The sequence below is a fragment of the Aristolochia californica genome, unplaced genomic scaffold, assembly GCF_029961685.1.
Source record: "Aristolochia californica isolate CCGP_79_NKW_82.1479 unplaced genomic scaffold, dmAriCali1.0.hap1 SCAF_14, whole genome shotgun sequence".
Classification (NCBI taxonomy): domain Eukaryota; kingdom Viridiplantae; phylum Streptophyta; class Magnoliopsida; order Piperales; family Aristolochiaceae; genus Aristolochia; species Aristolochia californica.
Window position 1 is genome coordinate 23,583,798 of NW_027181815.1, and position 11,270 is coordinate 23,595,067.

Genomic DNA, 11,270 nt, shown 5'->3' on the forward strand with positions numbered 1-11,270 from the left:
AACTCTAAAGTTTTTGGTATATTGGCTAGGTACCTAACACAAAGACTAAAGCTGGAGAGAGTTTCAGGTCACTAAATGAACCCTCTTTCACCAAATGGTCAGCAAAATAGTTTTTTTTATCTTAATATTTACTGTCAAATAATCTCTTTGCCAGAAAAAAGAGAGAAAATTTCATCATGTGTCTCAACTTCCATAAGGGGGGAGCTTTTTCTTTGCAAACCAAGAGATCACCACTGTCAAATCCCCTTCCATAATTATTAGATATGAAAATCTTTAAGTGAAAACAAGAATTCCCTCCCCGAGGGCAAGCAATTCTGCTTCTATTGAGTTGGAGAAACTCTCCGGTCCGAATATGCTTGGAGGAAGGACCCTGCAAGGTCCCTGATTGCACCCCCCCGCACCAGAGGGACTAGGATTCCAATGCTGCTTCCATCAAAGCTTAATTTAAGATGGCCTGCAAAATTTCCAAGGAGGAGTTGCATGAGGTCTGTCTTCCAGAAAAGACAGGATTGATTTCCAAGTCCTGCAAATAACAGAGCCTGGAATCTGAGGCAAGATATTTAGCACACTCACCCATTGCAAATCATTAAGAATTACTCCTATTGCACTTCCCACAGATCCTGATTTAGCTTCAAAAGTTCTCCCATTTCATTCATTCCAGATTTCCCAAGGACAGCTGGCAAAGCCAGCCATCAAAGATGACTACCAGAATTGGGGAAAAGACCACGCTTGAATTGGAAGATGAAGCTTGAGAACTTTTGTCTGGTGCACAAGCTTCAATGCCAAATGTTGAGAGCTCCCCACACTGTTGAACGAAAAGGGCAACGAAACAAGATTAGGAATCCAATATGCGCATCATTGGGCTTAACCTCCAACTTTTTTTTTTAGAAAAAGAAATGTTCAGAATTGCATCAAGAAGAAAGGAAGCATATACAAAATGACAAGCATGAGCAAGAACCCACCTCAAAATCAGTACGAAGATGAAAAACAAAATAAAACTAAGCAAGAACGATCAGTAAACATCAAAGCAACGACTCTCCCACAACAACACAATCTGATAATGTGTTTTGACAAGCCAACGAATATGCCCTACTATATGCGCAACTCACAGTGTACATCCAGACAATCTGAATATGCCAACAAATATCAACATTCAAATCATGGATGCGCAAAACCACTACTGATGCATCTTGCCAAAAGAAAACCATGAAATTACTCTCCACACAAGAGCATAAGTGAAGTGCTGACTACAAAGGCACAAACCGCTGAGAAGGGCAAAAAACTCTCCCCTACATGAATCAAAATGACCACATGGTGCAAAGTAAACTCAAATTATGAATGACTCCCCCAATCCCAGCAGGTCCTAGGCTATCTCTAGAGCTCATATCAAAGTTTAACACAAATCAACATTTAACTTGAATCCCCTCAAATGGAGGCAGCTATATAGTCCCAAAGGAACAAGGCTTTAATAAAGTTCTATTTTTCAAGAAAAAAAGTGATATCCCCCTCAACCCCTACTCCTAGGTCTGTTTGTTTGTTTGTTTTCTGAGATTAATAAAGCGCTCTTTTTCCAAACAAAAAGAGGAACAACATTACTTTAGAGTGATATCCCTCCAATGCATTATTATTAGTTAAACAAACAAACATTGAAGAGAAGAATACTTATCCAAAAATGAGTTCAATGAATAGCATGTCCAAAAACAACACCAACTTCAGAACAACTTCTGGCTAGAAGGTAATCCGGAATCTTGTGGGCCTCCCTTTAGGGTTGAACTGTTATGGCTTAAAAGCCAATCCTTCATGAGGATACTGAAAAACTTGTGGGAAGAGATTAACATATATAGCCCAGGCTGCCTAAGACTATGAAAAACCTGAAGTTACAAAAGCAGAAAATAAGAGAATGGGACAGGGCTAAGAGATCACATATCGAGATCAAACAACTATGTCTATTATCCAGAATCCAATCACTAGGTCAAACAGAAGAAGTAATAAAAGAAGCATGACCACTATCTACAGTTGAGAGTATGTCCAGACTTCTTGAAAGAAGAATATGAAAGTATAATAGCATAAAAAACTGGAAGCAAAGAGCCAGATTTGGGTAAATAAAGAAAGGGGACACCAATACCAAGTCTTTTCATAATATACTCACTGCATCAGAGAAAGAAAAAAAAAGATCTAAAGGTACATGACAAAATCATTTCAAAAAAAGCAGAAATTACTAACTCCATATCTCTCTTCACAGGCTTATACGAGATACGAATCAGACCAGTCCCATATAATCTCCATATCAAGTGAATTCCAGCCTCAAGGGCAGCTAGTATAGAAACTCCTATTACAGTGGAAGAAATTGAGTCATTAATGAGATAAAGCGCCTGATCTGGACAGTTTCATACCTGAAATTTCCATATCTGGATAGGAATTCCTCAAAAAAGATTACCCATTCAAAGATCGATACATTCAAAAAAGAGATGCGCCAATATGTTATGGGTTTTTGGAAACTCGATACATCTTGGGTTTCCAAAACACCCACCCATACCTGTAGGTAATGCCTTCCCACTCCTATCATGAGGCATGAGTTGTTACCTTCCTCACTTATTAAGTCCTCTCTCCCTCTAATGTTGTATACTCTGTTCTTTAGTAAAACGTTCGTCAACATTTCAGAAAAAAAACTAAAAGAAAAAACCTTCTTTCACAATAATATAGCCATGATTTAGCATAGCAGTAAGCAATGAAGAAGCACCATCACTAGAGGATGTGAGGAAGAGACATGGATGCATGACAAACTAGAAAATGTAAAACTAAAAATAAGATTTTATATGACAAGAGGATGAGAACCAATAGAAAATAAATTAAGGCCATTCAAGATGGTTCTAGCACATTGGAAAAGACCAAGTAGTACACCAACTAGAAGGTTTTTGACAATGGAGCTTAAAGGATAGGCAACAAATAGATGAAGGCCAAGACACTAAGAAAGACTGGTAGAAGGTTATCCTAGCAATAAGAGTAGCAAATGATAGAGCAGAAGGGCAGAGGAAACTTCATGCTACCGGCCCACCCAACAGCTGGGACAAATCTCTTATGATAATGGTGGCGTGAGGTACTAAAACGTAATTGATAGGTTCATAGATTTAATAGAAGTTACTAAAGATATTGTGAAATAATGAATTGAAGGAGATTGAGAGAAGAAATAAAAAAGGAAAAGGAGAAAGGAGTTGCTGAAAAGAGAGCAATAGAACAGCTCTCATTGGGGTTCGTGCTCAAAAACATAGTTGGTATTGGTGTTTCCATGGACACTCCATGAAATGAACCCCCTTCACTATCTTGGACTACACCTCACTGTTAACCAGCCCTCAAGACCCTTTGGAGACAAATCTTTGACAAGTTTTTTGAAGTGAGGCTTTCTAGTTGGAAAGGTCAACACCTATGTAAAGCTGGGTGCTTCACTCTTGCCAAATCGACATTACCAGGACTCAAAATCTACTTCGTTTCCATCCTTACTCCAACCACTGCTGCTAATGCAATAAAGCAATAAGAACGAAACTTCTTGCGGAGGCCTTCAAATTCAGCAAAATATCACATAGGTAGGTAGTCGCACGTGTACTACCTGAAGGAAATGGGTCGTTGGGCATTAGAAAGATTAGAGACATGAATGAAGTCTCATTAGTTAAATAGGAAGGAGATATCACACCGAAAAGGGAGCTCTTCAGTGTAAACTTATCCTGAAAAATACCAATACAGCCCAGACAATTGGCAACCCCCACTCCTTCCATCCTGAAGAGACTCACCCATTTGCAGAACTATTTTTAAATTAAAAGACACGCTTCAGTTGGGGATCCATTTCATTGTGCGATCACGCTACCTCATCAATTTCTGCACTAGCACATGACATGGCCTGAGTACCATAGCAATCTACTCAGACTCACCAGGGACTCTAATATCAAGGTTGCTGAAATTCATATTGACAGTGACTGGAACCTCCACTTCAGAAGAAGCTTGAATGACGCTGAAGTTATTGATGCCAGCAACCTTCTTTCCTCCCTCCAATCCAATTTTATCTGCTGGTTTGGTGAAGACTATCATTTGGAAGGTCCCTGCAGAAGGTAACTTCTCTGTCACCTCCTACAATCGAGATTGACAACTGTTCAAGATAACAATGATGCCAGACAAAATTTGGAAGGGCTCTGAAGAAAGTAACTTCTCTGTCTCTGTATCAAACCTACCAGCTCCCCAACATCAAGCATTTAACTCCCCATAAATTCAAAAACCTCATCCTTCAATATGCCTTTATATGCCCCTACCCCACTCTGGTCAAATCCTCTGGCACACTCTATCCACCATAACACCAACATTCATCACCCCAATACATTCAAATACTTCATCCTTTAATGTGCCTTACGCCCCTACCCTACTTTGATAAGATCCTCTGGTGTGCTCTATCCATCATAACACCTCGGTGTATCTGGAATCATAGAAACTCATATGTTTCTCCAACAAAGCTTCCAGGCATGAGGAAACTCTGCGAAAGATTTAGGCACCCCAACCTCTCCTATTTTGCCAAAAAAAAAAAAAAAAAGAATGTGGCAGCTATCAAAGTGCCTACATCAGAAACAATTGGACTGCAGTTGCCTCCTTCACCTCTGTGAAACAATGAACTGTCAAACCCTCGTGCCCTCCTCCCTAGGGTTCCATCAAACTTAATTTTGAAAGCTTCGCATTCAGTAATCCCAGACCAGTAGCATGTGGTGGTGTTTTCCAGGATCCTCATGGGAAAACTTTCTCTCCAATGCTGGACCACCTGTTATCAACAACACCATTGGTGCTGAAGCCTCTGCCCTCTAGTCTGGGATGAAAATGAAAGATGGTGCAAAGACGTCTAATGTCTTAGTTATTGTGCAAATATTACGAAAAGTGAGAAAAAAGGATGAATTTAAGAGGAAGAAAATGGAAGAAAAGAAGAAAAGAGGGAAGAGGATGACCGTGATGAGCTGTTTGGGTGTTTGGTCGATCCGTAACTCCTTTTATTAAACAATTTATGCTATTTAAGAGAAAAAAACCATATTACCCCTACTACACTTATCTCACTTATAGTCACAAAACAGCAACTAAAAAAGACAAAAATTACATCAGTAAACATAACTAATTAACATCTTTCTAGATAGACTTGAGGACAAGATACACTAATAAAATTATCAAAATACCCTTGAAACTTTAACACTCTCCCTCAAGCCAGGGCTTATATATCTACTAATCCCAGTTTGGAGCAAAACTCAATGAATAGACATTTTCCAAGGGCCTTGGTAAACAAGTCTCCAATTTGGATAATGGTCCTCATATACAGAACAGTCACTTTACCACTTAACACTATATGAATAAAATGATAATTTAGTTCTTCTATATGTTTGGTTCGCTCATGAAACATTGGATTTCTAACAATAAATTTTGTTGTTTGACTATCACATTTCAGTTTCATGGGACTACTTCCTTTTAAACCACATATTTTACCCACATAAATCTCTTTTACAATATGTGTCAACACTAGCCTAGACATCATCAACTATGTTCTCATGTGTGGTGATTCAGTAGGTGGAGGAAGATGTGGCTTCTTCAATTCTCCTCCTCTTCACGAATTCAAATTGTTCGGCTTGAGGCTCCAAACTCATCTCATTGTCGGATCCGACATTCTGAGGGGCCTCTCTCTACATGTTGTTCTTTTGAACCCATTGGCCTTGCCATTTGGCAAATCCAAACTTTCCAACCTTATTTTTCCTAATGGATATTTTCTTCGTAATGTCTATTGATTCTTTATTAGCCAAGTCAACTCTGCTCCGTCAAAGGATAGTTGTAATCTCTTGAGAGAAAGGAAGACCATCCGCTCTATAGCTAGAGGCTATGTCTACCATTTGACTAGCATGCAATACCCAAAATTGAATCCTCTTAGTGATCGCCCACATCATAAAAATGTTGGCGGTATTGAGGCGCGAGTACGTCTCCTTCTTTAGATTGTGGATGTGGTTAACAATCTCCATAATCTTTCTCTGAGCCATCGTGAGGTATTTGATTTTGACCTCATCTGAACTTCCTAGTTGTTGCCTGAATATAAACAAGATGGCATCTTGGATGCTCAGGGGGCAGTCGGGATGAAGGTTGACCTGCTAGTTTTCCTTGACATACCGGTTCATCCCCATGAAGGTTGTGCCTAGGAGGTCATTCATTTCCATGGACTGTATGGATATGTTGGTCTTCTTCACATAGGAAGATATCATCAAATTGTTCGGCCGGAGTTCTTCTACCTCAAGGTTGGAGTAGAAGACCATGACGAATATAGGTATACCGTCTCATCTTTCTCAAGTAATCCTTTATAGGATGAGAACATGGCCTCAAACCCTTCTATCTCTCTTTTGAAAAAGGTCACATCAACCTTTTAAGGCTTCACTCTTCTTTTTTCATGAAATGTACCTTATTATTTGTTAAAGGCTTCTCATACATATCAGACAGAATTTTCATCATTCCCGTTATGGTTTCCTCCAATGTCATGTTATGAATGACATTCTTTGACAGTATCAACCGGATCAGTCCCAACACCTATCAATCAAGGAGATTTCACTCATCATCTTTCATACCTTTTGGTTTCATATCCAGAAGTGGTGAGTGAACCTTTTTACTGTATTTATAATTTTCTATCTACATCCTCCAGAATGCAAAATCCATACCATCAAACTTGTTGATTCTAAGTGTTGATCTTTCTCTACCATCCATTGCTCTCAATCACGAACCAAAACTCTGATACCACTTGTTAGAAATTAGACACCCTAATTCCAAACTAACTAGAGCAATAATAAGTAGAAGAAAAAAAAAAGCAACCACGAAAATCCCTCTTTGTCTCTCAATATAATGCATTTATTCTTGTACTTTATCAAATTCTTTCTTTCTCTCTCACAGACATTTATAGTGTATTAACAAAGTGGTATCAGAGTCATCCATTTGTGGGCAAAGACAAGGTGATGTTTTGTTGTGTTATTGATGAATTGCAAGGGATTTTTCTATAGCACATATCTCACTAGAAACTCACAAGCAAGCACAAGAAATGTCTTGACCTCTCATGTTGATGGAGTTCATACATTGATGGAAACACTCTAGCACAAATCAAGTGGAAGTTCAAGTGAGCAACTTGTAGACTAACCTTTGGGATACAAAAATTTGTTACCATCACTCCTTAGTGCATATGATGCAATAGATAAATATTGAAGTTTCCAAGAGACTAATAGCAGATATAGAGGCTAGGAAGGGTGACCAGCCAAACTCAACTAGGCAAAAGTGGTGCTTATAACCCCACAACCTAAAGAACCCCAATAAAACACCTTTAAGGCCATTCTACCTCGAATGGCCTGCATTGACTTCTCTAGGTACAAGATTGAGGAGTATTCAATAGATTTGGGATGCAACGTCAAAAGTTTTTTTTTTTTTTTTTCACAATATGAAGGTCGATAAAAAGGTAAAATTTAGCTTCATTTCATCTAATAAGGGAAAACTTTCCCGATTCATATGGTATTAAAGTGTCACCGTCACCTGGGTTGAGCTTCTTTTTTGTTAGCACTATGTGTTCACTTCGGGTCATTTGAATATGAGGACTTCAATGCAACACTAACAAAGTTACACCAAACAGGATCTGTCAAGGCTTACCAGGCTTATAAATTTGGAATGACTCGCAATGTGAATGGGCTACTAAAGAAAACCTACTTGAGATTTATCTCCATGCACTTTCAGGCATTGCCTATCCTTGAAATAGGTAAGAAAAAAACTCGTATTTTTATATGAAAATATGAGAAGCATTAGCATGCAAACAACAAGTTCCTTAATGGTAATTTACAACAGCAAACCTTGAAATACAACTACACAGTGCCAAACATCAACTGTAAATCTCACTTATCTTTGCTACCATGTCTTGGTTAAGATAAGAAAGCCAGGGTACTTAATTATATATATTACACAGATGCCACAGCCTGGAACCTGGGTTCCTTTGGTTGGAACTTCTGCTTAGTGTAAACTGTCATATAATCGCCAAAAACAAACTCAGGATAATTATCTCCGGCGTTATTCTGATCAGCCGCAGCAGTCACCAACTGCAGTGCAGGTGCCATGGTGGCCTTGAGGGATGGGTTGTAGAAGGAGGCAATTGACCGGCGGTTCCCGCTTGGCATGGCCAGCACCCGGTGCCACGCGCTTTTGTACCGGCCGTTGCTGAGGACTTCAATCTGATCGCCAGTGTTGATAACAATGGCGTTTGGCACCGGCTGGACGTCGATCCATTCGCCCTCTTTGAGCATCTGGAGGCCACCCACTTGGTCGTCTTGGAAGAGAAGGATGACCCCGCCTGCGTCGGTGTGTGCGCGAAGTCCGTTCACCAACTCCGGCTGGGGGCATGGCGGGTAGTGGCTAACTTTGGTGCCGAAGAAGGCCTGGTGCTCCGGCTCCTCCCCGCCGCAGAAGGCTCTCTTTGTGTACCCTTTCTCCAGCCCCAAGTTCTCATCCATTATCTCGATCATCTTCTCTGCCAGCTTCTTCAGCTCCGTTCTGTATTCCATCATTGTCTCCCTGCAACATAGGGAAGAGGATCCAAATCAATGAAACAACTGCAAGTAGAGTTGCGTTGCTTAATGAAACATTTGTCGTGGAGGAATCTATGCAAATCTAACTTTCCGAAGACCTTTCTAATTGAGAGAAAAAAATGCATCAATTAATAAATTTCTCACTTGAACTCTTGGGGCTGTGAAGGCCACTGGTTGTCATCCAGGAGAGTGAAGACATCCTCCCAATCAATGTTCTTCAGCTGCTCCTGGGCATCTCCCTTCTTTCCATCCATAACATCATCCAGAAGCTGGACAGGCAAGGAGTCCTTAAAACCTTCTTCCCTCAGCTTGTAGCAATCTGAGCAAACCTTCTTCACTCTCTCCAGGAGCTCCTCTGAGATTCCATGGTTCACCAACTATAACCAATAAAAAAACGAATCATAATTAATACCCATGTTTCTTCTTCTCCTTCGCTACACAGATTAAATAGAACCACACCCAGATGAATTAAGAAATCACCATAACATTAAATAAATGGAGGAAAAGCAAGAAACAGTAATCACCTGAAAAAATCCCCATTCTTCGCAGCCATTCGCGATTTGGGCCAGTACCTCTGACCGCTCCGGGCCATCGAGCTTCGAGAAATCGATAACAGGAACAGCCATTGGGACGAAATGGAGAAGGGAGATGAAAGAAACCTGCCTTTAGTAGGAGCAGCAGTGATCGACAAGTACTGAGGAGGTCTAGATGTGTTTTGTTTTGGAAAGACTGCTAGGTATTTATAGAAGAAACCACAGGAGATGTCAACTCTCACCCCATGAATTAAAAATCAAAAAGATTATGAGTAGCTGTTGGACGGTGTCATGTTATCCAAGCACATAAAATCCTGGTCAATGGTTGATTAGAGTAAGAAGCACACTAAGAGCTGCACTTGTTAGGGATCGAATTAAATTTCTTGAAAATTTTCAGATGTTCATGTGCATACGATTCTACTTTTAATTGATTAATATACTAGTTAACATCCAAATCTTACTAGTCATTAATAGAATATCATCTTAGCAATAACGATTTTACACGTAAGGGTGTCAATTTTACACGATTTTTAATTTGTTATTTCATTAAATGTAATGAAAATGACAAAGGAATTCTTACTTAACTAAGCATTTGGGTAATTTTATGCGATTATCTATTTACCGGTTATTAAATAAAATAAAAATAGGTAAAGGTTATTACGCACCTAAACAACGGATAACCTCATTATATATAAGAGTAGTACAATAATTTTTTGTTCGAGTAAATGTAAGTTTGAGATATGATATGATCGAGTGTCTTTGTCTAAGGATTGTGTAATATTCTTAAGAGTTTTTGCATACATTAGAATGACATTATTTTTATAGGCTTTTGTGTATACGATAATGTGATTTAGTATTTTTTTTTTATGATTCGACAAAAATTTAAGATATTTTTTTATTTCCTCATTTATTTACCCGATTCTTCATTCTATCGTTCGATAAATAGGTAAATGAATAGCATATGAAACAACTTATTCTATATACGGATAATACCGTATACTATATAATATATATAAATGAAACAATATATGAAATAGCATATACCGTTTCATTTATATACCCTTTACACTCCCTATCTACATGTTTTTAGTTCGGGCATATTCGTAACATTTATCGTATAGGAGTCACGAATGCAACCTACTCATGTTGTGTGAAGTACTTAAAACTTATACACAAGAACTTACGTATGTATATTATTGAAAATATTGTTCTGGGGTGGTTAAAATGAAGCTTCTGATGATACCCAGTTGTCATGATAATCTCCCCATTGAGTTATTAGGTCAAATCATCAACCTCAGAAGAGACCCAAACATTGTCTTCATTTGTTTGGCAAATTTTGCCGACTTCTCTATCATGGAGTTGACTCCTTTTTAACTTTTGGTGATAATCTTTCTCCATTAAAGACTTTCTTCAGATGAATAAACTGCTTTGAGATAGTCGTCTACCCTCCACAGAAGAAGGGAAAGCGAAAGAAAGAAAAACTTACAGAACAGTGGCGTGGTTTGAGGAGTAAGGAAGGTAAAGAGTAGACTTCAATTAAAAGAAAAAAGAAAAGAAGCCTCCTGAGTCCCTTGACACCCAATTTAATGCTTTTTACTGTCTCCTCCCCATGTCAACTACCTCTGGTTCTTCTCTAAGCACGGCAGAGAGAAGTTCTTGGTACTAAAACTGTCTCAAAAGTCACCGGAGAACCACAACAGTCAGATCACCGCCGATCCCTAGCTGAAGAATATACAGTACACACATGTATGAACCTCCCAGGGAGGAGACAAAGACCCATTAGTTCCAATGGATCCAGCTCTCTTTTACAGAGTTATTCCTCATCTCCTTAATAAAAAATTCTCTCCATTGTTTGGTGTGACCCTTGCTGATGGTTTCTGATTGGTCATTTGACGCACCAAGAAAGATACCGAAAAGAATCAATCCCATTAGAGAAAAAACCCAAAACACAGCCTGATCACCATGAACGAATGATGCATTTCTGGAAGTGGGAGCGTGTGAATGATAAATGCTGATGTGGGAATGATTAAGAGCTCTCTTCTGCGTTGCTTTTTCCGTCGCTATAATTCATTCCCTCGCCCCCACGAAGTGAGAATCCAGAAGCTGCGTTGGAGTCATCAAAGTACCCCTT

The 11,270-nt window shown here is 39.2% G+C and overlaps 2 protein-coding genes across 5 annotated transcripts; both read right to left on the minus strand.

The window, feature by feature from the left end:
* Positions 1 to 227: 227 nt before the first annotated feature.
* LOC137950573 (uncharacterized) lies at positions 228 to 4,951 on the minus strand. Of its 4 annotated transcripts, XM_068797122.1 has the most exons (4): positions 2,537 to 2,693; positions 2,224 to 2,329; positions 574 to 805; positions 228 to 454 (listed from the first exon to the last, which is right to left on the minus strand). In XM_068797122.1, the coding sequence occupies exons 1-3, from the start codon at positions 2,571 to 2,573 to the stop codon at positions 703 to 705; spliced, it is 246 nt and encodes an 81-aa protein (XP_068653223.1). In that variant the 5' UTR covers positions 2,574 to 2,693; the 3' UTR covers positions 228 to 454; positions 574 to 702. The 4 variants fall into 4 exon arrangements, 2 of the variants coding, with proteins under 2 accessions (XP_068653223.1, XP_068653222.1); XR_011111964.1 differs by lacking the exons at positions 2,224 to 2,329; positions 2,537 to 2,693 and adding an exon at positions 3,860 to 4,951; XR_011111965.1 differs by lacking the exons at positions 2,224 to 2,329; positions 2,537 to 2,693 and adding an exon at positions 3,924 to 4,950.
* A 2,834-nt stretch (positions 4,952 to 7,785) lies between these two features.
* LOC137950447 (1-aminocyclopropane-1-carboxylate oxidase-like) lies at positions 7,786 to 9,297 on the minus strand. Its single transcript, XM_068796912.1, has 3 exons — positions 9,131 to 9,297; positions 8,751 to 8,983; positions 7,786 to 8,592 (listed from the first exon to the last, which is right to left on the minus strand). Exons 1-3 carry the CDS (start codon positions 9,230 to 9,232, stop codon positions 7,983 to 7,985), a joined length of 945 nt encoding a protein of 314 aa, XP_068653013.1. The 5' UTR covers positions 9,233 to 9,297; the 3' UTR covers positions 7,786 to 7,982.
* Positions 9,298 to 11,270: the final 1,973 nt, after the last annotated feature.

Coding starts and splice junctions, on each gene's coding strand:
- LOC137950573 (XM_068797121.1), bottom strand. CDS start 2,656: ATGTTGACGAACGTTTTACTAAAGAACAGAGTATACAACATTAGAGGG. Junction 806..2,393: donor TCCAGATATGGAAATTTCAG/GTATGAAACTGT, acceptor TTCGTTCAACAG/TGTGGGGAGCTCTCAACATT.
- LOC137950447 (XM_068796912.1), bottom strand. CDS start 9,232: ATGGCTGTTCCTGTTATCGATTTCTCGAAGCTCGATGGCCCGGAGCGG. Junction 8,984..9,130: donor AAGAATGGGGATTTTTTCAG/GTGATTACTGTT, acceptor TATTGGTTATAG/TTGGTGAACCATGGAATCTC. Junction 8,593..8,750: donor TCACAGCCCCAAGAGTTCAA/GTGAGAAATTTA, acceptor CCTATGTTGCAG/GGAGACAATGATGGAATACA.